The 27,314-nt window shown below is 50.7% G+C and overlaps 1 protein-coding gene across 1 annotated transcript; it reads right to left on the bottom strand.

Moving 5' to 3' along the window:
• Positions 1 to 1,791: 1,791 nt before the first annotated feature.
• LOC148596117 (ras GTPase-activating protein nGAP-like) lies at positions 1,792 to 26,597 on the bottom strand. The gene is given in 19 exon segments (XM_088530990.1): positions 1,792 to 1,832; positions 2,242 to 2,302; positions 2,507 to 2,714; positions 5,114 to 5,230; positions 5,722 to 5,925; positions 7,229 to 7,377; positions 8,682 to 9,336; positions 9,982 to 10,160; positions 12,657 to 12,858; positions 13,535 to 13,771; positions 14,633 to 14,777; positions 16,155 to 16,299; positions 18,167 to 18,721; positions 19,032 to 19,130; positions 20,338 to 20,491; positions 24,019 to 24,128; positions 25,543 to 25,649; positions 25,968 to 26,106; positions 26,505 to 26,597. Coding segments are annotated over 19 exon segments (3,600 nt in total).
• Positions 26,598 to 27,314: the final 717 nt, after the last annotated feature.

The following is a 27,314-nucleotide window of genomic DNA, read 5'->3' as shown; positions in this document are numbered from 1 at the left end:
TTGCCTCTTTCTCTGTCAATTCGAAAACTGTACCTAACATCAGCTTCTCTCCTTCTGTCCTAGGAGGCACCAAGGGCCTGGGGCCCTCGATCTGCTTGAGGAGAGGCCGTTTCACCCCTCCTAGGCTCTCCAGAGCCAGCAGCACAGAGCGACAACTTCCATCTTGATGGTGAGCATTTGTGATTGAGGGACACATATATCCCTCTTATGAGGAAAGACTAAACAGGCCGGGCCTCTTTAGGGTGGAGAAGAGATTGATAGGAAGTTTTATCAACAGGCCCAAATAGCTGAGGGAGAATGTAAAGAGGATGTGGCCAAGCTCTTCCCTGTGGTGGTGAGGGCAGGACACCTTCCCCCAGCATGGGGACACCTCCCTGGCTGCTGCACGCAGGGCCCCACTGCACCCTGGTGCCAAAGGTGCCTCTGCAAAGTGGTGCATTGCAGAGAGCAGCTGTGGCACCTGCTCTCCCAGCTGTGGCAGTGCCGGGCCCTGCTCTGGGCAGCTCCTGCCTTCTCCCCACGGCAGGGAGCTCGCAGCTTGCGCTGCTGCGCTCTGGGCCCTCCGCACAGGGGCGGCCCCTTGGCCAGCCCAGCTCCTCTGGTCCAGCGCTCACACGCAGCGCTAAGCTCTGCCTCGAGCTCCTGGCAGAGGGAATGGCGGGCAGCCCAGGATAGGGAAAGGCTGGGAAGGGCTGTTGGCAGCCCGAGGACTTGGGTGTCACACAATTCCAGTAGAGCAAACGGGCCCTGCACAGGAAAGCCCAGAGCCCCCACGGAGCAGGAGGACCTGCCTTGGTGATGTGGTCCCTGTCCATGGGGCTGCAGAGGGACAGAGCAGCCTCCATGATGGTCCCCAGCACAGGGCTGTTCCTGACAGGAGGCAATTTCTGCAGCAGCTCCTGAGGGGAGACTGCACACACCCTCTTCCTGCCATCCCTGAGTGTGTCCCAGCCCTGATGGGCCCTGTGCTCACCCAGGGGCTGGGGCACTCAGCTCTGCATCTCACAGCCTCGTGTCCCTGACACCCAAGAGCTGCCCTTTGCCCATGGCCTGGGCACTGAGGGGACTTGTTGTCTCAGGCCTCTGAGAGCGTCAGGGCTGCCCCGCACTAGGGCTGTGGCCCCTTCCCCTTTGGGCATCCCCTGAGCCACGTTCCAAGGGAAATCCTAGAGGGAGCTTTTTGCTGGTGCTTCCCTGCACCTGGAGCCTGAGAAGACGGCTCTGCACAGACATAGCTGCAGCGGGGATGCTTTTGTGCCTGAGCTCCCTGAGAAACAACACACAACACCCAAAGAATGGCACAGGAATATGTACTTAAACAGCAACATCAACAATGAAAACAACAATAAAGACAGTAATATCAACAATATCAACAATAAAAGCAACAGCAACACTAATATCAACAATAACAACAGCACAAAGAGTAGGTAAGTGCTGTGAGTCCTGATGAACTGGGCCTTCCTTGCAGCCTCCAGCGTGAAGAGAGCCTTGGCTTGCAAGGCAAAAGGAGGTGCTGGCCCTCGCAGGGCTCTGCAGGCCTCCAGCCGCTTGACTGGGCCGTGCACGGGCAGTCGGTAACTCGGGGGCTGCTCCAGCTGCTTCCCTCCAAGCTGCTGTTCCTGGGCAGGTCCCCGTGCCTCCTGCCTTCCGCTGGGCAGGGACTGCACAACATGTGCAGCTCAGGAGAGCCTTGGAAACCTGATGGCCTCCACAGAGGCTTCCTGTGGCCCTGGGAAAAGAGAGGAAGGCAAGCGGTGAGAAACGCTGCGGGGCCTGTTGAACAGGCTCATCTTAGGCTGCTTCCCTCTTGCTGGGCAAGCTGTTGAGGGGCCCTGTAGGGCAAGCAGGTGGCACTGTGGAGCCCAGGCCCCCAGAGGAGGCTGAGAGCTGCTGAGGCTCAGAGCAAGGCGGCTGCAAGGGGGACGCGTGCAGGGGCCACAGGAAGGCTGGCCGAGGGACCAGCAGTGCGTGAGGAAGGGCTGCCCTGCTGCAGCCCTGACAAGCCAGAGACAGCAGCGCTGCGGCTGCCTGAGAGGAGGTGCCGAGTGCCCGGAGCGCTTGGAGAGGCCGGCCAGAGCTTTGGGCCTTGTGGTCCCGCTGGCACGGAGGGAGGGCTGGCGCCTCTCCAGGGCAGCGGGGAAGCCCCCGCTGCAGGGGCTCGGGCCGAGGGACCCGGCTCCCCCCAGCAGCCCCAAAGGGAGGGCGGTTCTGCGCGGGCTCTTTGCGGTGGACACAACTTACCCGCCGGCCTCCTGAAGCGCTCCCTGGGCCTGGAGGTGCGCGCCCACTGCCACCAGCGAGCCTGCCGAGGAAGAGAAGGGTCAGAAGGAGCTCGTGTGGCTTCCGTGGGGCAGGCAGCTTTGGGGGTGCAGCAGGCAGTGGCCCCTGGCCTGGATGGGAGGCCACGGAGCACCCACTGCTTCTCCTTGCCCTTTGTGGCCTGCCCAGAGCTCTTGTTCCCCATGGCCCCTGCTTGCTCCCAGCCCCACGAGGCAGCACTTCCTACCTGATCTTCCTTGGTGCCCTCTGTTTCCACTAGGAAAACGCACTGCGCACCACCCTGCCCAATGGCCGGGATCCTGTGGATGTGGCGGGGATGGGGGCTGTTGCGCAGCTCGGGGAGCCTTTCGGGTGGCTTGGGGGTGCATTTCTCTGCCTCCAGGATGTTTCGCGGCTCTCTCTCCCGATGGAAGATGCGGGAGAAGGTGTCCACGCTGCAAGAGAGCAGAGAGAGCCATGAGGTTGTGCACTGGGCAGCAGCGTCCTTGCTGAGAGCTGCCCCGGGCACCTGGCAGGGCCCCAGAGGCAGCCAGGCCCTGGGCGGCAGCAGCAGCCTGGGCTGGCATTGGCCTCCCGGCTGCCGGCTGAGCTTGCCCCAGCTGGGTGGGCAAGTGCTCCCCGACGCAGCATCCGGCTGGCCCTGGAGCAGGACTGTGCGAGAGCTGCCAGGGGCTTTTTGCCCTCCGCGGAGAGGGTCAGCGTGGGGCAGGTGCACGTGGGCATGGGCAGCTCCCTTGGCAGGGCCCGGGACACTGCTCAAGGGCAGCTGGTGGCCAAGGGGTGGCCCAGGCAGCTCCTGGCTGCAGCTGCCCCTCCACAGAGGCTGAAGTGGCGGCTCAGTCCGGGGCGTCTGGGGCTCTGGCGGCTGGGAGGCTGCGCGAAGGCAGCGCCCTGTGCTGGGTGCGCAGCACGAGCAGCGCTCACCTGTCCTGGGGAGCCCCCAGCTTCCTCCTGCGCTGCCCGCCCTGCTCCAGGCTCTGGTAGTCGGGCGCACGCAGCAGGGGAGGTGCCGGGCGCCGCGCAAGCGTGTGCGGCCCATTCCTGGCGGGCTCGGGGAGCGCCTGGGACGCATCCCTGGCTCCGCTGCCCGCAGCACGGCCTGGCCTCCGCACGTGCGCCATGCTGCCGCCGTGGCCAGGAGGCGCAGACTGGCAGGCGCCGCGAGCCAGGGCAACAGCACAGCAGCCCCTCCGTTGTAGTTGCCCCGTGCACTCCTGTCTGGGCAGGCTCCAGCCCCTGCAGATGCAGCTGCCACATGAGGCCTGGAGCTGGTTGTGCTGGGCTTGCCTCAGCCACTGCCATGGGGCAGCTTTTGGGATGCCCTCTGTTTCCACCAGGAAAAGGCACTGCGCGCTGTCCTGCCCAATTAATGCAATGTAGTTCCTTTTTCACCACTGAAGTTGCTAGTAATGAAGCAACCAAAAATCCACTGCCTAAGATAGGATTTCAGTCCAAGAAGTCTTTCAGCTTCAGAAAAAAAAAAAAAAAAAAAAAGAAAGAAAAGGCTTTGTCTTGTACAGAGCGTCAGAGCCGAGACCAGTTCTCCGCGTTGCCTCTGCCTCCACATCCCAGCTATTCCCAGGAATGTGGAAGGCTTCAGGAACGGGCGGCTCCTGTAGGAGGGAGGCAGAGCTTGGGGCCGCAGCCCTGCACCCCGCGGCTCTCCCCATACAGGTCCTGGCGCCCGGACACGCGACTGGGGACTCGCTCTGCCCAGGGGCTGCCCGGCCTCGGCGCCCGTCACCCGAAACGTTGACCGGCGCTGCCTGGTGCTCCCGCACCACCCCCAGCTACACAAAATCCAACTTCATGGCACAGAACAGCATTTTGAATCAGCACAGGTTCAAGAGGTTTAAACTGTTTAAAGTTATTTTGTATTCTTTGTAGGAATATCCATAAAAGATCTCAAAGGTATCTGTGTCTGTACATATACAAGAACCTTCAAAAATTATTCACAGAACAAAAATAAATCTTCTTTAGAACAAAGCCAGGCAATGAAATGCAGAGATGGATCTCACAGACCACACAGTCCAGTGCTACTAGCATAAAAATACAGCTTGAAAAACAGCTTTGTTACTTTTTTAAGGTGTTCTTTGCTGAAACGTGTAATCCTCTTAAAAGATCATCTATTAAAAAATCATCCAGCTGGAGCGATTAAAAAGCCCAGCAACAGGAAAGGTGCTCCCTAAACACAAATTCGCCCACATTAACAGGCAGATATCAAATCAGCCTCAGGTTGTGTTGCCTAAGCTTTGCTCTCTGGAATCAGCAAGGGCACAGCAGACACACCACTACCCCACATGACACATTCATATGCATCACTCCCGCTGGGTCCCACTTTCCACAAGTGACTTGTGTTGACCGGGTGTTGTCTTGGCCTGGTGGCCAAGCGGGCTGATGCGGAGAGTCAGATGAGGTCAAATGCTACACAAGCGAGACAGGGCAAGCTCCATGGCAAGCGCGCCATTCCCTTGCCATTCTGAGCCATGGTTGAGCGTGCACAGCTGGGCTGCATGCACATGGCCACTGACCTATGCTGCTAAGAAGCACAGCTGCTCCAGAGCTGCCAGGCCCACGCTTGGAGCAGTGTCCACACAATGCCCCACTGCTCCTTCACCACTTGGGTTCTCCTCAAGTAGAAAAGTCCTGTGATTTTGACTTTTCGAAGCCTGCTCTCAGACAGCAGGGTCTTTATTGTACAAAACTCCCAATTCTCTCCTAGGAGGCAGTTAAGTCATGTGTGCAACACCATGGCCAGTACTACCTTGGCAGCTATATCATAACGTTGGGACAGGAAGATAGGGAAGAATGATGGGTTCTAGGCACAGGGCACTCAGCTCCTGGAGATCCTGAGCTCCTTACCTGCGCATCAATGATTTTCTGCTTCGCATCAATGATGGCTTGCATCTCAGCATGATCCTTTTTCAGCTCCTCTTCAACTGCCATGAGTCTGATGTGCAAAAAGAGAGAATTAGTGCAGTTTAAAACTATTCCTGAGTGTTTTGGCTGCTCTGGGGCTGTTGCTTTGACTTCTCCGGTTGTCCTCTTTTCTGCAAGAAGTCTGTTGCATTCAAGAAAGGTTATCGATCCTTCTCACAGCCCCAACTGCCTGAATTTATTATATTCAAAGTGGTCATTGCCAATAATCTAACTGTCCTGTAAAACCACCCCATGAGTACAGTTTTCAAACAAAGCAAATGGACCAGTTAGAGGTATAGCAGAGACTGGGGTTAGAAATTCCTAAATCTTTTTGTCTGCTCTCCTGACAATCTAAAGCAAGTCTCAACACTCATATCTCAGTTTTCTCATCTCTAAGGCAGGAGTGGTGTCAGTCCAGGAATATCAAGCCCACACAACTGCTCTCTTTATTGTCAAGGATAAATGTGACAAGGGGGAGCTTCCTGCTCTCCATGTTCTGCAGACTTTGCAGCCAAGTCTCACCTACTGATGATGCTCTTCATCTGGCTGTCTTTCTCCTCTTGCTGCCGGTGTAGCCTCTCCTCCCTGTCTACCAGCGTGGACTTGTACTGCATGAGCAGCCTCTGTATATTCTCCTCCTGCACGAGGAGGCGCAGCTTGTACTTCTCCAGCCAGAGGCTGGACACCTTCAGGCGCTTCTTCAGCTTCGCTATCTCCTGATCGTACCGTGTGGGGAGGGGAGCAGAGCAGGAAAGAATCAGATGCAAAGGAGAAAGGAACCCATCAGATTATTATGTTCTGCTGCTGCTGAGAGAAAGCCACCGCTCGCTTTCATTAAAAATAAATTGATGGGAGCAAAGGAAATGACAAGCAGACAACTGTGGGCAACCACAAAGGAGTACGGAGGCTCCCACTGAGCATTAGTTTATTCCCACACTGTGGAATGTCTTCCTGTAGCCCAGTTTAAGCCCTCAAATAGCTCTGACATGGCTCCTCAGTCCTGCCTGGTGACAACCCCACTTACTCCAGACCCAAGGAGTTCCCAGCCACAAGGTGCTAATGGTGCTCAGCTGTAAACAGATGTCCTGGGGTGACCAAACTTGTGAAAGGGACCCAAATAACTCATTTCTCAGGACCTGAGGAACATGAAACCAATTGTTCCAGGCTGAAGGCGGGGCCAATCACTCACTACATATAGTCTGCAAATTTACTTGGCTGAGGTTTGTTTTTTCCACCTACCACCTCTGGATAAGCACTTGTGCAATAGTACAATGAATCTCAGCACATTCCACTTCAGTTTTGGTTCATTCACCTTTCTTAAATTGTTTCTCTTGCTACTTCTTGTCCACCAAATATTCTCCTCTTTTCATACCACCCTCCCATAATACCAAACCTCTTATTTGGAAAAAACCCTTTATTTGGAAAAAAAGTCACATCTCACATTTACTTTGGGAAATAAATACACTTTAAAAAGTGCATCTCAGGAGATGATGGATATTTCTGGCTTGCCCTGAAATACTCCACCATCTAGATGACAGATATTTGCCTTGGGTGAAGCCCGAGACAAAATCCGAATGCAGCTGCTGATCAAGATGAATTGCATTTGCAGAGACTTGTACCAGCACTTACCGCATTCCAAACTGCACTCAGCTGAATTAATGATCATTTTTAATGGAGTTCGTGATCACTAAAACATGTTGCAAGTGTAGAAAAATGGCAGCATATTGTAACTATAATCTTGTCATAAAAGACATCCAGTTGAGCACTGAGGTGGCGTGATTTACGATGCAGGTAAATGCTAAATATCAGCCTGTAATGTAGGAACTCTCAGATATGTCTGCGTGCACCCATATGACACAGTACAGCCTGTACCTAGATTAATCTGTAGTGTGGGATATTGTTCTACAAAGAGTGTCCAGTGGGAAGACCAGTGTGTGACCCTGGCACAGCAGCACCTGGAAACCACTTTGGAAGCAGCTGAAGGGTGCTGGAAGCCAGAAAGGCTGTCGCGTGCTGAATAAACCCTACCTTCTCAGCATGCTTGGCTTCATCGTGGTTCTGCTCTACGTCCTCCTCCACTTCCTTGTACTGTCCGCTATTGAGGACCCATGCAGCTGTCCTCTCCATTGGTGACATCGTGGCAGAGTCCACAGGTGTGTGAACCTGCAGCAGAGATGCCTGTAAGCGTTTGTCAAAGAAAATACGTATGAATCAGCACTGAAAGCACATTTATTCAGAGCAGAAAACATGGCCACCAAGCTATCAGTCTCCGAGTCTCCCCCAAGCCCTTCTTCCAGAGATGCTTTATCCTCACTAGACTTTGGACACACAGCATTCACGTGAGTTCCTCAAAAACAAATAAAACCCAAAAAGACACCTCCGAAAATCAAAAGTGAAGGAAATCTATGAAATCCTGAATTTCTTCCTTGCCTAGGTGAGCTCCTGTCTTTCTGGGGAAGTTCTTATTTGCAAACCCAGTTATCACCCACCCCCTGATTAGCTTTGCAGCAAGGCTACTGCAATCCTAGGTTTCCCTCACACCACAAACAGAGCAAGGCGGCGTCACTCGACGCCCACGACGAGCGGGAGGCCGGTTTCTTCGGAGGGTTGGGAGCCAGCGGGACAGCAGCCTTGGCCACTGGCTCCGGGGAGCACCGGCCCACGCGACTGCGACGGGACGCAGCGCTGCTTGGAAGCGGCAAAGAGCTGCGACGTCCTCGTTTCAGGGTCTCCCAGACTTAGATGTTTTATTGCAGCAAGCACGGCAATAAAGGCGGACACGAGGAGAAGGAACTGAGCAAAACCTGTTGGTTTCACGGAAAGTCTCCAGAGAGCCAGCAGAAGTGGAGGGCAAGGACTTTAGCTGCGAAAGGGTTATGAGCTATTCTGGTATAGGGGAAAAGAATAAAGAGAGAGGCTCTCTAGGAACGTGTATTAATCCCCCTCCGTGCCCCCCTGGCAGAGGAACACAGTGACACTTCTGTTCCCACCTACCTCCCCAATGGGAGGCAAAGCTGACCTCTCCCAGCAAGCAAAGGGATTGCCTCTGTGCTCAGGAACAAGCGGGGCTTGCAGAGAACAGAGTCCAATAATTATAACGGCCACAAAGCTCGCCCGGGAAGAACATGCCAAGCTTCTGCTCTTATTGAAATTAAAAAAGAAAGAAAGAAAGAACAGAAAGAAAAAAAAAAAAAGGAGAAAAGAGAATTCCACAGCCCAATTTGCAATTAAAAGGAGGCAATGGAACTTGTCTCCCAAAACACTGCGGCCGCTCGGCTTGGCACACACCGAGACGTGTCTGCGGGGTGAGGGTGAGGGAGGAACAAACCGATCTCTGTGAGGGAAGCAGGAGCGAGTGCTCCAGCGAATCCAGAGAAAACAATAGACAGCAGTTTACCCAGTGGTATTTTGTATTTATTCATGTCTCTTTTTAGGTGGCTCTGATTTTAAATGAGCACCATGGGGCAAACACACTCTCACGCCTCCGTTCTGCGGATCTGCACCTGGCTGCTGCTGTTCTGGTGGGGTAGGGCGACAGGGACGGGCCCGTCGGGTGCCGTGCACCACCGCGACAAGTCCTCGCTCTGCGTGCTGTGCTTGCTGGAGTCTTCCAGGCTGCTGTTGCTGGGCACACTGAGTTTGAAGTCTTTGCTGCTGCTTCGGCTCCAGGAGCTGGCAGTGCTCAAGTTCTCCAGGCTGGAGTACACCGAGGCCTTCAGCATTGGCACGGGAGGGTTGTTGAGGTGCTAAACTGGGCTCTGGAAGGAGAGGGGCTGGAGACTGCCCTGTCGGTTCAAAGCGGGGCGCAGAGGCCTTCTCAACAGGGGAGCGCTCTGGGGTGTGCTCTGTGTCTCCCACAGCTGCTTGATGGTGGCCACCTGGGCCACGGAGACCTGGCTGCCCGCCGGGTGCAGCGGCTCCTCGCTCACGAGCGCGGCGTGCTCGCCGTGGGCCGCGTGTGGGTCCTGCAGGTTCACGAGGGAGATGCTGCGGCCGTTGGGCAGGATGCTCTCCCTTTCGTCCTCATCCAAGTAATTCATGATCTGGGTAGATACCTGCTGAGCCAATAGCAAGGTCTTACCTCTAAAATATCCATCTACATTTTCCTGTGTTGGAGATTCCATCTTATGCAAGTCACTGTGGAGTAAAAAGGAATTTGGTTATTTTTTAACTGAGCCGCATCCTCACGAGATCTGTCCCAGAGAAGCCTCTCTACCTCATTTAACCCCTGCGCCAACTTCCTCGCTCTGAAAGACTCAAGGAACCAGATTTCCTTTTATGAGCTCTTAGTGTTTCAAGTTGCAACACACTCTTCCTTAATTACCACTTACCTCTGAACATTAGGCTTGATTCAAGAAGTGCTTCACATTTATTTTTCACAGGTGAACTGCAAACCATTCCCACCAATTCCCCCATCTCTTACAGCCTTCTCTTCCCAGTAAGACTTCAGAACATTTCAGACCCCATTTAACCCTTCCCCAGCTCTATATTATTGCATGTGTCTGAAAATTCAGCAGGAGCTATCTGAAAGCTCCTGTAAGTCAAGGCAGCTTGAAGGGACAGCATTTCCAATGGGAGCTACACCTGATGGTGCAGAAGCTTGGCACAGGCCACCCTGTGCAAGATCTCTGGTGTTTCTGCCACCTCCCAGCTTTTTGCTTCACATGAATCACTCCTACGGTGTGGGAAGGTTCAAGCAACAAGGCATTCACCACTGCCTGGGCGCTCTGAAGTGAACCCTCCTCATCCCCCATCTCCCCTCCAGCTCCGGCCGTGACCAACCTGTCAGTGGGGTCCTCAAATATCTCCTGAAGCCCTGAGGAGAGACTGCCACTGATGCTGGGACTAGAACTGTGCTCAGGGAAATGTCTCAGCTGCTGTTGAATGGGTGTAGGGTTGGTCAGGGACTTGGTGATGTCCGCAAGAATGCGAGGCAGAGGTCCCTGCTTTGCCACGGTCGCCTGTAGAAAGGAATTTTCACCCTAATTGGACAACAAGCACCGCGACACCTGCCAGGTTTTGGATCACGATGCCCAGAGGCGGAGGGGTGGAGGTGGAAGGAAGGAGGGTGGGTGGTTGTGTGCGGGTGTGCCCGGACCGGGAGGCAGTGTTACGGAGCAGCATAATCACGGCAACGAGATGGATGGAGGAGACCAACGGGGTGCAGCAGACATTGAGGAAAGAAAAGGAAATAGAAAAGAAATTAGGATTGATCCCCCAAAACAAAACAAAACAAACAAAAATCATGCTCAACAAAACCAAACTGTGGCCATTCCAATGCAAAACTATCATGCAATGCAAACTAAAGCCAGGCTGGGTGAGGCCAAAGTGAAAACTACAGTATCTACTCATTAAGGGGGGGTGAAAGGCTACAGATTCAGCTAGTGGGAGGGAACTTTCCAGGCAAAGGGAGTCATGTGGTAAAACAAATGCATGCCAACAGACAAGGGATGCGGCATTCGAGGGTCATGAGAGACTTGAGAGGGTTCAGAGAGGTGGGGAAAAGAAGGTTTTCATTTCAGAAGCCTTTGGGCTTGGCATGCTACGCTGATGCCGTCTCCTGCAGCAAACGGTTATCAAAAACTAAGGCACTCCTCCCTTGTTAAAAGCAACTGCATGAAAACACCAGTGACCCTCATTCCAACACTGCCATGGAAGGTGGGATTAAACGCTTGGCTTCAGGTTTACTCCTGCCCTAGCCTGGTGTTGGCCAGGCCGAGCACGGCACCAGCCCGAAGGGGAAGTTTCTCCTTTATTTTTGCCCTTTCTGGGTCAAGACTGGTTGTAGCAGCTACACGGTGCTGCTTGCTCTCGTGCCCGAAGCAGGAGACAAAAGCAGTACAGACTTAATGCTGAAGTAAAACTCCCTCAAAGACATTCCTCTTTTCAAAGATGTCCTTATTTTCCCCTTGAGCAAGGATCCGGTCACTCCAGAGAGAGGTCTCTTTACAGAAGCTTTCTTACAGAGCATCTCCTGCTCTATTAAGATCTGTGAGGTTACTTGTCTCCTCAATTCCCACTCACTACCCACAGTAGAACAGCACTGCAGTGTAACTTTATCCCTTAGTTCTCTTTATAGCAATCCACTATGCCAGCTCCCAGGGGCCTGCTAGGATAGATCCATACATCTAACCTACAGAAAGGACAAAGCACATCTGCTTTAAAGCTTTACGTCTGGCTCTTTCCCCTTCCAGCTGCCCGAGACATTTAGGACGTTTTCATTTGGAGAGCAGTACCCATTTGCCCTGCAGAAACTGGGTTTCCCTTGACCTGATGGCCTAAGCAGCTGGAGGAAGGTGGCACAGTTTGTGGCACTGATGGATTTACCCCAACTTATGGAAATGGTGGAACTGGTCTTTTACATGCTCCCTTTGCCTGTTTTTCCGAGCTTGCGGAGCTGTCTTTATAACAAAGATTTTATTGCCTGTGACACCAGGAGTGCAAACTCTGCGCATGTGTGACGGAAACAGATAAACAAGACCACAAACCGTTATCAGCCTAAGATTAACTGAGATTAATATACATTATCCTTCTGAGTCAAGGAAATTTAGATTTACTCTGATGCACAAAGCTCAGTGCCTTCTTTTAGATAATGTGCTGTGAGAAAACAAATATCCAACAAATCAGTATCTTGGCAGACCCTTCTAGCAACAAAAATTATTAGCAACACATTGCAAGTCACCTCAGCTCTCCAGTTTCAAAAGACACGGAATACAGACAAGATAATGCAGCTTCAGAAGTGCAAATATGGAACAGTTTTAAGTACTTTCAGGAAAAAAAAATGCTGACATGGAGCTCAGCTTTTCTGACTCTTGTCAGCTTTACTTGTTAACAAGGTTTTAATGATTTGGGGTCTTGCAGCAAATGTAGCTGGGGAAGAACAACCCAGACTCTGCTCTTGTGCAGTTCAATGGCCCCAGTGCTCAGAGCTGCAGCCGAGCGTCTCCCGTGGGGAGGAAGGAGCGTGGCTCTGGCAAGGCCACCCCCTAAGCTAAAAGCTAATGTAAACATCACAGAAATGGACGAATCTCAGCGGGTTTGGCCCTGGTCTTCCAGGAGAGCAGTTCTGCCTGGCCAGGACACGACTTCAGCCCAAGCTGGGCAGGGGAGGGTCCAGCCAGGTGCCTCAACTTGCATCCAAAAGAGCCACCCCCCAGCATTTCCATTTCCCAGCCAAGCACTCGAGTGCTGCCCTCTCTGCCTGATTTGGGTGTCCGCACCAGCAGTGGGGCCCAGCCACCCCCAGCAGCCGCCCTGGGGCCTCCCGGAGCCGGCGGGGCCGCAGCGGGAGCGCGAGGGGACCGTTGGGCAATGGCCCTATTGCACATTCCTCTCCCCAGCCGCTGGGCACTCTCTCCCCAGCGCGGCTCCGGCTGCTCCCCTGATGTCTCCTCGTGTTTACGGTCGCTACGCTACAATCGCTGCGTTCGCCCTCCCAGGCCTCCGCTCCACTTTACCTCATCAAGCTGGGAAACAACCTCACACAAGAGGGAATGCAAAACGGAGAGCTCTCTGCCCACGTCGATGTAGCCCTCAAACCCGGGCATGTTGGAGATGCTCTCTGGATTAGAAATCTCGAGCAGAAAATGCTTCATTCCTCCCCACTCATGTTCCAGAAAATCATTCATGAAGCCCATGTACTCTTCCTTGTTACCAAACCTGCAAGAAAGGGGAGGGAAAACTCAGTCAACAACCACCACAAAAAAGCACAAGAGTAAAATAACTGTCCGAAAACACTTCATGGTTATCTTTTGACTTGCCTTTCTGAAAAGGGGTCTGGAAGGGGAGAAAATGGGCAATTTAAGAGATTCCCTGCTTTCTCGACTTGGTTAAATACTAGTAACTTGCCACTCATACTGTCAACAAGGGGGTTGGTAACATCTCTTCCCTCCCACAGACTTGGTTTCTCTCCAGCACCTTCCCTGCACCCCTTTCCCTAACGGAGAAGTGCCCCGGGCCTATATTCAGCTGGGAACCTGGGAGGTGGAAGGGGAAAAAAAACATGATCCTTGGCAGGAACGACACTTTTTTTTTTTTTTAATAGCATAAAACAGGCACACACAGGCATGCTAAACCATTAACCTCTTCGTGCTTTTCTCCTGTGTCCCTCTACTGAATTCAGAGCAGCTCCAGTGTCTGCATTCAAATTGACTCTGCCTAACTCAGCTCTGGGCTGTTCCAAAGGGAATGGAGGAAGTTTCTTCCTTTCTAAAGTCTGTTCCAAATTGCCCAAGAATCAGCAGTCTGCAAAAATGACCACTAGGCAGGGCTCTCCTTACTTGACCTGATTTGCACCCCTAGAAGCAGAGATTTCGAGGTCATCCCCACCACCTACTTAGCAAAATTGGCCAGATTCTGAATCACTTTAGCAATAAGCGTGAGGGCGCGGGATGTCCGGTCGTCAGGATACTCCTGCATGAGGTTGAAGAGGCTGGGGGACATGATAGCAGGACTCAGGAAGCGCAGGAAGAGTGAGGCGCTGATCAGGCGCTTGCTGATGTCCTCCCTGCCCCTGCTCAGGCACTGCTGCTTCCACGATGCAAACATCTCCTTCAGCTCCCGAGGGAACACGCTGAAAAACAGCAAGCAGAGACACAAAACCGTGTGGGCAATGACAGGCAGAAAGTCAAAATGGTGACCAATCACTTGAAATAATTAACTGTGAGAAATCATCCTTGACTTATATTTTCACTCCACCTCTCTAGGCCAGGAAATGTCATTAGACATCTATTCTTAGATCACCATTTAATCTGGTGATTCTTAAGTAGTGGTTAAATCATCTCTTGTTCAAACATGTGAAATGAAGCTGTTTTCAGACCCACCGATGCGCAGACTAAAAACCACCACGACCACGCTGGAACAGAGTGCTCCAGGTATTTAAAACAAACTGGATCAAAACGAACTATATAACTCTATATTAACTATAACTGAAATTTGTACATTGCTTGTACAGCTCTTCCACTGCTTTGCATATACTTTGCCCTGAAGCAGAAAGGACATTTTTTTTCCAAGGACACTCAGTAGCAGAGATTAATAAAAATCTTTCGGCCAGTGTGATTTCCCACACTTTTTGGTTTTACCATTCTAAAGGGGCTGAGACAGAGTTGTCTATACATACCAAACCCACTTTTTATTCCGAGCTCCCGCTAAGCTGTCTTTTCCCTTAACTCCCTCCTTGTTCAGGCACAACTCACTATCTGTCCCCTGTAGAAGACTTCAGCAGAAGCTCCCGCTGGAACCCCCTGGTTTAGGCAGCAAAGTCACCCATGATATTGCATGTCAGGTAATAAGGCAGTGAGAAAAGGAAACAAGGCAGTCTCAGAAGATAGACGGCTACTTCCTAGCGCGACTGCTGGCTTCACATCCTTAGAAGAGGAATTCACACCTTCCACTCAAAACAGCTGTGAGAGAGAAGGAGGAGAGAGCACCTCACCAGTAGGAATTGATGATCTTGCAGAAGGCCAGCTCGCAGCACTTTTTCAGGTTGCTCTGATGGTCTGCTAATTCACTGGGTGAGCACTTGCTGGGATCCACTTCGCAGTTTTCATCTGACTCATACTGAGCTTTGATGAACTCTCCTGGGCACAGGGAAGAGGATGACAGACCACAGTCACTAGAGGAACAGCCTCCCTGATGCATCTTTCAATCCTGCTTGTGCCTTTCCAGAGCAACCTTGCTGCCTTGCGACATGGCCTCCAGACACCAGACCTTGGTGGCCTGGCTCCTCTGGCTCTCCCAGAGGAATGAGGCTTTGCTACTTGTCCTCAGGCCTTCCCCAGGAAATGCACTTGACCGTGATGTTTATTTTTATTATCTCTAAACTCGCCCTCCTTACATTTCAAATCTGGCTCAGAGATAAGACTAATACTCCAGTGTGAGATAAATCCTGCTTGTTTTCTCAGTTTCTTACAAGAACATCTCACAATACCTCTGTCGCCTGCATCTTCCAAAGCCCTTTGCGTTTCTGTAGTCCTTGGACACACATTCGAAAAAGGATGAGGTTTCTTTTGCTTAATATATTTAAATGCACCATTCACCTTTTTTTCTCTCTCCTTTTTTTTTTTTAGACTTATGCTAAGAAATGTTTTTTAAACTGCTGCTGTTCACCAGACAAAACCTTCATTCATTTGTTTAATGATTCAGTGTCTTCCGACTTCACCTCCTGCCATGACCTTGCCGGCTCCGAGCTAACACCCCAAGGCTTGTTCGTGCAAAGGGGTTTTGTTTTTCAACCTCTGTTTTCTTAAAAAGCCTTAACCAACCATCAAGCCCGTCCAAGCTAAAGCCAGCAGTGTTCTTGCAAGCAGATCAGCTGCCACATTTTCTTAAACTGGTTTGCTTGGGTCCAAAATCGTCCTGCTGAGGGCATCTAGATCACTTACTTGCTAAACCATCAGCATCACTTCTGTGGGTGAGCTCTGTTTTAACTGTTGCTTCCTGGGTTATGTTTTTCCCTTAAGTGTCTTTGAAAGACATTCTTTGTGGTCCACGAGGCTCTGTCTTAATCGTGTATTGAGACGCTCTCGCAGATAAAATAAACAGCTCACACCAACGTAATGTCACTAACTCTTTCAAAGAGCACGGCATCGGAGTGAACTGCCTAGCGACATTCAGCACGTGATGAAGAATGAGAGGGATATATTGTCACGAGCAGCCTTGCCCTGGGCACCAGACAGGCTGCATGACTGATGGCGTATCTCCATCTCCAACACTTGTGATTTACAGTCTTATCACTCAGCACCAATGTTCTAGACCACAGGATAAAAGCCATTAATTTTCATTCCTGCTTCACCACTACAGCCGTGGTCCTTGGATGGGCCACCTCCCAGATCCCAGCACACAGAGTCCAGTCCAGTTCCTTGACTAATTGTTCTCTGCAACTGGATTAGCCCTTGCAATACCAAAAAAAAAAAAAAAAAAAAAAAAAAAAAAAAGACAGGTTGGCACTTTCTTACCTAGTGCATCGTAAAGATACTTTTGCCCTACCAATTTTAGGTATTCCTCAACAGCTTTGGTAGCAAGTGTGTTCTCCCTGAAGATCAAGACATCGTGCTCCTCACAACGGTCTATCTCAGACATCACCAAATCTGTCAAGAAGTCCTGAAGAAAAAAGTAACATGGGCAGAGGTTATTCTAACTGGACTCAGTCACGCTAGGCAGAAGCCAAGGAGGAAGGATAAACACAGGAGCAAGAAGATCACTGAAATAACTGTCTAGCATTGGACATGGGGTGCCAAGGACTGCTTTTCATGCTGAACACAGACAAACTATATATTTAAAAACCCAAGATGGAAGTTAGGAATCAATTCTTGCAGCTCAGCAAAATTTAATTAAGAAGAACGGCTTACAACAACTTAATTCACAAAATGAAAACAGCTCTGGACTTGGAAAAACACGTTGGCATACTTGCTGTGGATCTACATGCATGGAAGTAACAATCGAATTTCATCACTGTGGAAAACCACTTAATATAGGGCTTAGTCCTATAGTAATATCTCTTTCCTCAGGTGATAAGTGCTTATGAGCCAAGGACACTCAGCACATCATAAGAAACACTCAATACTTAATGAATCTCCAGGACAGGAGCTGTATTTTTGTCCGAGGTTTTTTACTTTTCAAAAGAAAAAAATATCCACGATCCTGAATTAGGACTCGATGGTAACTGTGACTTGCTAGTGCTGCTGCAAACATTGGTGTCCTCCAAAGAGCACTGCAGCGAGGCATCCTAGCCCTACTGATTATACAAAACTAATGTATCAGTACAAAATATTCAGAACAAACTAGTGCAAATATTCAGAACAAATTAGCTATTGCTTTCTGGTGAAATTTGACAGAAATATTTTCACATGGTGCAGGCTGGGGCCATGCAGCTCTAGCAGCACCACCACAGCGTGAGCTGCAAAGGTTCCTTGGCCCAGACTGCTCAACGTGTCTAGAAAAGAGACCTTCAAAAATACTGTGGCACTGCGAAGACAAACTGATCACATCAACGTGCCTACTCCTTGCAGCTAGCATTGCAGGAATCCAAGGGCTGCTTTCCAAAAGCATTTTAGTACCATCCTGGAGGAGTTATCCCAGCTAGCAACTTCCCTGGATTTGAGAAACAGCGCGGTGAGGAACAAGCTCTTATCGAGAGAGCCCCCCTTCAGAGGGACACGTCAAGGCGGGCAGGGTACACGACTACGGGCACACGAGAGGCTGTTTCACAGCAGCTGAGTGGGGCTGTCACCTGGATGCTGCCAACGGCTGCTCTTCCACATCTCAAACCCTCACACTTGTGTTTGGGGCTGCGTAACTCACTCCGCCGGCTACAGCTGGGCACCCCTCTCACACACCCAGCTTGGCAGGAGCAGCCAGGTAAATTGATGCCTTTTAATACCTCTCAAAATTGTCTAAGCCCTACAGGACATTTTCACGCACTTTTTTCCAGCATGCACAGAGAAGTCCTGATAACATCCCTGAGCACACTAAGTCCTGATAACACTGAGCACAGCTTCTGTAAAAGCTGTTCAAACCCTGACCAAATCAAGGCTGGAAGTGATTAACTGATTCAGCCTGAGACAACAATGGCAGTTCAGCCCATCACAGGCATTTCTGGAAGTAACTTTCTAGCTTATTTCTCTCTTAAGATTCCTAAACACTCAATGAGTCCCCAATGAGTAACATAAGGTTGCATGGTCCCTCCTACTTCAGCCACTTCACTTGGCACAGAGTATCTTCAATCTTGGCATCAACCAGTGCACTTGCTTGTTGGTAAGACACCCATCCACATGCATTTGCCCAAGCCCTTGAAAGTATTTTCTAGACCCTTTTCCTAGCTTTTGATCCCATATCCAGAAATGCCACAGGCACCTTCTGCTGCTGTGTGCGGTCAGGCCAGCCCAGGCTTCCTACTTTCTGCAGCCCCAGAGACACCCACTGCGAGCAGCAAGAGGGAGTCACTTGGACAGGGGCCGCCTTCTCTTACCTTTGCTCTCCCTGTGCTCTCCAGGATGTGCACCAAAGCACCAGCCATCTCCTCCTTTTTCCTGATGCTGATCACTGGTTCGAGCATGGAGCACAGCGTAGTGTAGTTGCTGGTAACAAACTCTGCAAATTCTTTGTATTGCTCCATGGGCAAGATGGTTATGGTCTGGTAATGGGACTTGATCCGAATGGAAGGTCCCCCTGCTTTCCCTTTCTTGGGTGCAGATGGGCTCACTGGGTACCATTTTTCCATAAACTGGTGACCGGTTATGCTGGCCACAGGAATGTTGACCAAGCCCACATAGTTGTTCTCGTCCTTCTTCTTCTTCTTCTCTGCATCCTTGTAGATGTGAACTGCGATACTTTGAAGAGGCGGGAGGCTGTAGAACTCAAAGTGCTCTCCCCAGAAAATGTTGTCAGCTTTTGTTTTGCTGGTGGTGCGGGCGAAGAGAGTGTCATCAAGGCACAGCTCACAGAAGTACTTTTTCTTAGGGGTCAGGTCCTTTGCCTCCATGATCCAAAGACGAAGCACATTCTCAGCTCGACGGCAGTTGTCCTGCATGGAAGAAAGATCTCAGCTTTGATTCAGAATCTCTAGGAAATTCAACATATTCTCTCCTAAAGCAGAAGCAACTTGCTGTCTTCTGCATGTCCAAGGTAGAGGCTAGAACATTTTTCTTCTCAGAAAGCTCCCAGGGAGGCAGCATGCCAGCTCTAGAGCTGACCTACCGCATGTTTACCCATGGAAAACCTGACTTTCTTTCACCCAGCTCTGAAATGCCTTTTCCTTTTGCCAGCGCTGTACTGCCCCATTAACTCATGGAGCTCCATGTCCTTTGCTTCCTTATTTCTGGAATTTCCATTACCTTATTTGGCTGCACTGCTCTGCGTATGTTTTCCATCCACTTGTCTCTCTCTGCTGCTGAGGAACAGCTGAAACATTTACTGCCAGTGGAGCAGGTTACCTGCAATATATAAGTGATCAGCTGAGATCAAGCAAGTCCAGAAGACATGGACGATCCTGCAAAAAGTAAAGATGACAACTAGGAATGTTTGAGAAACAGGGAGTAAATATGAAAAAGGCAGGAAAGCATTAGAAGATCCCAGAAAGCAGAGATGGAGAGGCCCACAGAAAACAGAGAAAAAAAAAAGTCAGTTCAAATTAATATCAAACTAAAAGGAAACATATGAAGGGCCAAAGGTTACTCTTAAAAGACTCTTAAACATCTTACAATACATCTGGCTATAATCAGCCAGTCAAATATTTTTTACACTTGTTAATTGATCCATAGCTATGAAATGCTTGCAGTTTTCCCCAGAAAATCCCAGGTACTGGATGATTTGGTCACAAACAGCGCAAAGACAGAACTAGCAGTGTGTTGACACAAGGCAAAACTCCCTGGAAATGGTGACTTCAGGGAGCTAATGCCAAGTGAGTGGGAACAGCTCCTGGCCAAGGCTCCGAGAAGAGCCTGCTACCCGCTGGCTTTCTGCCAGGGCCGCTTCCAGGTTGTACTGCAGAGCTTTAGACACATGCAAAGGACTCAGCTGAAGCCACATTGACTCTCCCCTGCCACAGCTGCCTGCAATGGCCTTGGGCGCATCCAGCTTGGTGCTGCCCTTGCAGGGAAATGACTGTGGGAGCACAAACAGCCTGTTCTGGAGGCAGCCCGGGTTGAAAAGCAAAGAGGAGCTTTGCTCCCCGCTGCCCGGTGCAATGGAAATGTGCTCAGCTGCCGAAGCTTCTCCTCAAGCAACCTGGGAAGGGGCTGCGCTGCTGCAATATGGTTCACAGTGGAAATGACACTTCTCAGTTACGGTATATTTTCAAGTGAATTTAGGTGACAGGAGGAAAATCCAGCTTACAAGCAATAGCTACGCTTAGGGCGTACATATGTGTGCTGACTACAAATGCCTAGAGATTTCCCAAGGTAAGAGATGTTCAATTAGAAGATGCAGTAATTGAGAATGTTTTCTCTTTGCTGACTGGCTGAAGCCATCAGGACTTGGGGATCTCATGCCAATTCGGCAGACCTCAGGAGAACATGTGTTCCCAGTTTGCTCTCCAGCTGCCTCATCACAGGCCAGCGTGCTCTAAGTACATTTTTGAGTACATAAGCACTCAAACTGACTGACAGCATATAATCTGCTGGGTGCATGGAAAGTGCTCACCTCAAAGCAGAAGTCTTGTCCAAGGATGCTGCTGTGAAGTGGTTTGACAAAGACTTTTTCTTCTGCCCCAAGATCCAAGGTCTCCACCGCGCTGCCCGGACTCAGTAAAGACGCATGGGAACGGGACTCTTTCAGCTTTGGCAATCCATGTGACCTGAAGAACAACAATGGGGAAAGGAAACATTATTTTTCTGACCATTTCTAAGAAATGTGGCAGCATCTCGCAGAAAGCTACAACTTGTTGGTGTTTCTTCAACTAGGGAAATATTTGCTAACAGCAAAAAGCACACTTACATCTCTACATCTCTAAACCAACGCAGAACGGTAGCTGCTCTTGTTGGAGCAAAAATTGCCCCTGCTAGATACAATTTTTTTTCTTAAGATATAGAGTCTTTGACCTAAAGTCAAACACACTTATTTCCCGCTTTATGGCGCTCAAGTCATTTAGCTATACTGAAGTTTTGCAATTAATGCTTCCCCTTTTCTTCCTCCCAATGTCTCCACTACTCACTTTTGGCCCCCAGCTCGACACCTGCAGCTCTTCTCTCTTTTAGCTGACCAGCTCCTGCGTCCCTTGGCTTGGGCAGGGTCACCTCCACGACACCGTTACCAGTGCAGGCTCCTCTTTGTCCCTAGAAATACCCCTCCCTCCTCCACGCATTTTGGAACCAACTACCCAAGGCACTGAAAATTTTTCTGTATTCTCCCAGTTCGATTTTACGGTGACATCTGTGTGCAGTAGGAAGCTCTGCTGTCAACAGCCCAGTAAACAGGTGATGGCATTTTTACCTTGGGCCCTTCTTCCCCAGGGCCGACACCGAGTTGATAAGCTACAATAAAGACACAATACTTTTAGGCCTAAACTAATGCTTTCATTTCTGAAAACAAACTACAGGTGAACTGGATTTTGCCCCAGCAGCACGCGAAAAACAACATAAGGACAGCCTCGATTTCCTTCTCAACCTCACAGGGCTTTGCTTTATAAAGCTACACAACAGTTTCTTTGAAGGCAGGGCTCCGTGTTTGTCAGAGCAAGAAAAGGTAGATGTTATCAGTCACCCTGGCCCTGGAAGCCTGCACAGCACCATGGTGCCACCGAGCACTACCTGCTTAAAATGGGAAAGGGCTGATTCACGGGGCAGGATAGGGATGCTCCTACTGCCCTGCAAGGAGAAAAAAACAGGGGCAGGAAGAGCAGGAGGTGGGGAGGAAATGGGCATTCCCTGCTATGAATTCCAAATAATTACACAGACTCAGCTACTTTATGCTACCTTCTTTTGCACCCAAACAATTGGAGCTGGCTTTGCTGTTGGAAAAACCCCCAAAGAGCAGCATAGTTCAAAACACAGATGAGATCTTGTTGGACGCCTCTTCCCTCCAGCCCTTCTCCTTCCAGCATCCTAATCTCTGCTTCAGCTTAGGAGCTTCATTCCCACATGACTTCAGAGTTGTTTTTCTTGCTATTGGATCCACCAATTGCATTTTCCAGGTGCTCTGAGATACACACTGACACTTTGGGGTAGTGGCAGGCGGTGATGGGGAGAGAAGAAACTATTTTCTAGTTTATCTTTATGATGGAACCGAGTTTCCCTTGTGGTTTGATTGATGAAGCATCCTTAGAAAAGCAGTAGACTTAACTACAACCTTTCAGCACCCCTACATGCAGCTGCCTGCGTGGCCAACCAGCGGGAACAGAACTCCATGAAGCCTCAGGCTTTCCAACAGAAGGTACCTATGAGGTCGAGCAGTGCCTAGACACTTCCCTTCTCCAAGCAGGACTCATCAGTGCTCTTGACTTTCACGATCCTGCAGCACGAGGTTTCACCAACCCAGCAGTCAAGCCTGGCACAGGGCTCATGCTTTTGAGCCGTGCTGCTCATTCGCACAAAGGTCTCTCTCCAAAGAAAGCTCCTCTCAGCTTCTTCCTGCTCTGCTGCTCTCCGAGGACGTTCCTTTTCCGCGCTGCATGCCCTCTGCTTGCTTCGGCGGACACACGGCCGAAAGGAGGAGGATCACGTGGACACTTGTCCTTATCCAGGGTTCTCTGCACCGCTGGCTTTCCAGGTCGCTCCTTCCCAAATCCCAGTGTCGGGCCCTGCCACCCTGTTCATTTGCCTCCTGGATCCTTGTTTTTAAATCTGCGCACAGGAGACTTGGAGGACAAAGGGAAGAGAGCAGTGCCGTGCCGTGCCAGCCCCCGTGGATGGAGTTTTATGCTTCACACACAACTGGAGAAAACCCACGTGCCATTCAGGTCTAGCTGACAATTCATGCCCACGCTGGCAGGCAGTAGAGGAAGATCCATTTTTGAAGAGAGGAGAGGGCTTTGTTGTGGAGCAGATCATGCATCAAAGCAAAGTCATAGCGACTCATTGTAAATGTGCTTATTGACCTTCCTAAAACAGTATCCTTTCCACTGGAAGAGGATGCCTCATCAGCCCACATTTACCAGGAGTGCCATGTTATGGAAACACTTATGTCCTTTACATTATTTATGGCAGAGATTTTTGCATCACAGAACTTCAAAGAAAGCTGGCGACAGAAGTCACTAAAAGCAAAGTACTTGACCACAGGGTAACCTTATTTAATATGGTTATGCTCACTGCACTGTTTCATACAGCCAAGTCCTGAAAATAGGGGTTTATAACAAAACTTCACTCCAAATGGACCGCATGACATTGCCACGACTAAAGGAACAGCATCAGCCACCATCGGCGAGCAGCAGCCGTCCGCTCCCCAGCTCCTCACGTCAACAAGACCTCCAACACCCACAGCCATCTCCACAATTTTATGGGACTGCTTTCAGATGGAGAAGACAGAATCATTGTTTGAAATGGCACAGCATGAGAGGCTCAGCTAATGAATTCTGCTCAGCTAAGGGAGAAGCAAAAATGCACTAAACAGCAGAAGGGCAGAGAGCTCTTAAGTACAGGGCAACCTATTTTTCACTCTGTCTGATACTCCTGCTGAACTACTGCGGAATAAAATACACTGTAAGGTTTAATGAAGACAATTAAGAGACTTTACAAATAGTTAGGAAAAAGCAGCTTTTACCTGCCTCTTATATAATCCATTTCCAGCCCAAAGTTCCAGCAAAAGAGACACAAGCAAGAATTTACCACAAGGAGCTCTTAGATGGATAGCATTAAGTTCCTTATGGAGTTCTCTCATTTTCTGAGAAATAGATGCTCTGTTCACTGTAGGACTCCACCCTGCAGCAGCTACACAACTACAGCCTTAGCCAGGTCCCTTCGCGTGCCGGATCGGCACCGCGTGTCCTCGAGGCTGGCCAGGGCTGCTCACTCTGACCTGCCTGCACCAGCAGCCCCGGGGCAACTACGTGCAGGCAAGGGGCACTAAAACCACCCAATCCAGTCGTTTTCTATCATGAAATCTAAGGCCCAGTGTTTACTTGCAGGGATGCTGAAGATGAAAAAGGTATTTGACTGCAGATGCTCAACCTGATCTTTTTTGTCAACTGTTAAGAGTAGTTAAAGGTTTCAGCCTTGTGTTGGTGCTGCATCGCATATCCTAACATATCAGTCAGTCCCAAACACACCCATCTGCCAGCTGGCAATAAAATCCTTCCCTCACTTACCTCTCTGGGCTTGTGCTCAGCAATACTCACGCTGTAGGTGCACTCTGTGGGTGACATCACCTGGGAGATGCTCTGACTCTTACCTGTCATCGGCGTTGCGCAGAGAAGCGAGACGGAAACTCGTGTTCCTGTCCAGTTTTGACTGGCTCTTTGTCCTCTTCATGGAGCCTTTCAGACGTTTATTGAAGAAGCCCTAAAACGAGAAGTCACAGCAGTGAAGCAGGGAACCTCTTGTGCCGGGAACAAATCAATCAGGGCAGTGTCACTGCATCCACACTCAGTGATTCCCACTGACCGCCATGAGGGATCTGCTGTATTGGGATTCCCCAGAGCAGAAAGAGGGGCAGGACAGGATCATTGATGACCGTTCCCCTGCGTGACAGCTTTGAATTGCAACAAGCGGCAGTGCTCATGTTACAGGTGAACTTCAGTGAACTCCAATTACTACTCAAAAGACTCAAAAATTAAACAAACAACCCCCCTCCACTATTAGCGAGCAGTAGTCTTGGGTAATGAGTAGTTGACCCTATGCTCCCCTTCACACACCATGTTTTTAGTTCTTGGATTAAGATTAGAAGATGCCTTGTGTCCATTGCATCCAAGCTCTCTTTTTTGACTGGTATACAACGAGCCTTAAAAAAACAGGCAGTTTCAAAATCTCACTACCCACACTTGAAAAATCTCTGAAGATTTCAGTATTAGTGACTTCAGATACTTTTCCAGGTGCTGTTTTGAAGCAAAACTCAACCCAAAATCTAGCCAGGACCTAAACATATTACATGTCCAGCTAACCTGCCTTCTAAACAACTGCTGCTGGGCTGCTGGTACCACCGCCTGCACCTCCTCCTCCGAGCCCGCGCTCCGCAGGGCCACGAGGACAGGGAGCCACGTGTTCCCCTGGCAGCGCCGCTGCAGCTCCAGCTGCTGACGGGCAGCGCCAGGCACCTCCGTGCGCGGGGAAGTCACGGCTGTTTCCAGCAGGCATCGCTCCACCCTGCGCCACAGCCCCGCGCGGGGCTTGGAAGACAACACACATTTTAAAGCACATTGCATCCAGCTCCTGCCAGGGCTTGCAGGCACACGTGCGCGCGTTCCTCAGCGTGATCCGAGCAAACAGAGAGCTCCTTAATCCAGTAGGATTCAGCAGCACTTGAGGGGTGGAATCAGCTCTCCCCCTCCACAGAGCAGCTGCACGGAGCCACTGCAGTCACCCCTTCCTTTACCCCCTTCATTAAGAACATTACAGGCTCAGCAAAAATAACATGCCATCACCAACCTAGAGGAACTATTCTCCTAGCCAAAAATTGAATATAGAATGCAAACCCTGGCAGCAACTTCAGAAGTATTTATATAGGTTGCTGCCCATGTTAATGCTGATGTGTCACTATTTGCAGCCTTAGATCCATCCAGGAGAAAAAAACAAACTACAGATCTACCAGAAATATTACCGGTAATATATAGCAGCAGGTACCAAAACCACCTGAAAAAATGGAAATACTAAGTAAATACTCTTTCCTCCTCAGAGCCTGTTTATACATTATGGTATTTCAACCTCCACCTCCAGTTTGATGGGAAAATTCGCTCCCCTGCAGGAAAGTGGGACTCACCAGCACTTTGAAAGGAGACGTGTTCGCCGCATCCATGGAGTTGGTCTTCTCCGACGTGCAGGTCCCCGAGATGCTCTGTCTGCAAGGAGACCTCTCTGCCAGGACCTCTGAGAGAGAAGAGGAGGGAGGTGAGTGGGCGCAGGAGGGCTCTGCGCCGCACCGCGCAGGCACCCCGGCACAGTTTTGAGTGCATTAAAACACTGTCCAATTCCTCCATCTCTGATTTACTCGCTAAATTACAACGACATTTCCGCTCACAGACTCAAGGTTGTGAATCCCACTTGCTCATAGGCAGTAAGCAGTTAAAATAAAAAAAACACTGGTGCAGATTAATACCCGCTGGTATTTATGATTCGATTGCTGTTTCTTCGCTACTATTCCAAAAACTTTATATTATTATGAGCTTTCTTCAGGGATGGCGTTACCCGCGATGCCCTGGCACGTGGGGTTTGGATGGCGCCGGAGCCAGGACACGCAGCCCCTGCGGGCGCCGGAGGACAAGATGGAGCATCGCGGCGGGTAAGCAAGCCGGCCCTGCAGCGCGGCGCTGCGGCTCCAGGCTGCCTGTTAATTAGGGAAATAACGAGCAAAAGAAACCACAAGTCTTCAAGTCTTATGAGTAGTTTACCTAGCAGATGCTGAGCGTGCCGACAGTTTTTGAGCTTTCTTACAAGCTTTGAGAATGAACGCTAAGGAGCTGGGGGCAACTGCAGTATTAGGCCTGGAGTTGAAACCAGTCTGGGGCAGTGTGACAGATTTGGGCTGAAGAGCCCCCGTGGTGCCCCGCAGCAGCTCACCCCCATAACGGTGCTGTGGGGCTGCCCGCTGCGGGGACGCCGCCGAGCCCGGGGAGCCGCTGCCCGCACAGGGGTACCCGAGCCCCACTCCCCCGCCGCGGGCGCGCAGGACGCAGCGCGAGCAGCACCTCTGGATGCAGAGCTGGCATAAAGCTCCGGTCGCACCCTCCTGCGCCGCGAGACACGGCCCCGGCGCAGGGGACGCAGCGTGAACGGCAAGCAGCAGCACACGATGCAGCGCTGCAGGGAAGCTCCCATCGCGCCCTCGGCGTCGCGCTCCTCAGCGCAGCGGGCGGGAGCATGAAGACAAGCGCCCGGTCGCGCTGGGAACCCGCGGGACACGCAGGTGCACGGCGCTGCGGACTGGCGGCGCCTTGTGACATCACGACAACAACGGTTCCAAGCTGCACAAAACGCAGCGCCATTCCCCGGTTCCCAGGGTTCCAAACAACAGGCTGAAACTACAGTTCCTCAAAGGCAGCCCTAGGGCCCGCAACAGCGCTCAGCGGCTTCGCTCCCCTCCCATCACCATCCTCTGCCCCAACCACTCATCTCTGCTCCTGAACATTCAACTTATGTTTTTCGCTCACAGTTCAATTCCCATTTGATTCACAACACACATTGGATTCCCAGAAGAGAAATGGATCTTATAAACCGGTAGAAAGGATTATAAAGGATTACATGCCCTTATTACCCTGCTGCCAGCTTTGGGAAGAGTCTCGAGTGCCCCTTCTCCCTACAGCAAGTGCAGACTTTCATTAGAGGTCTAGGATGTGGAAAAAATGGAGAGCAGGAGAAATGTTAATTATTCTCAGGAGAAAATATGCACTTCTGTTCATTTCCACACAATCCTTCACTTGCACAGCTCTACACCCTTCCCTGCTCCCCAATTTCTCTATGGTGATTACCCCTCCATTCCATCAGCATCTTCAGGACAGCAAGGGTCCCAACTGGCTGCTTCCCTCCTCCTTCCCG

Source organism: Tinamus guttatus, unplaced genomic scaffold (assembly GCF_059628265.1).
Source record: "Tinamus guttatus ecotype Peru unplaced genomic scaffold, ASM5962826v1 Tinamus_guttatus_pri_ptg000031l, whole genome shotgun sequence".
NCBI classification, from domain to species: Eukaryota; Metazoa; Chordata; class Aves; order Tinamiformes; family Tinamidae; genus Tinamus; species Tinamus guttatus.
The sequence above is the reverse complement of the archived record's forward strand: the minus strand, read 5'-3'. Positions and strand labels throughout refer to the sequence as shown.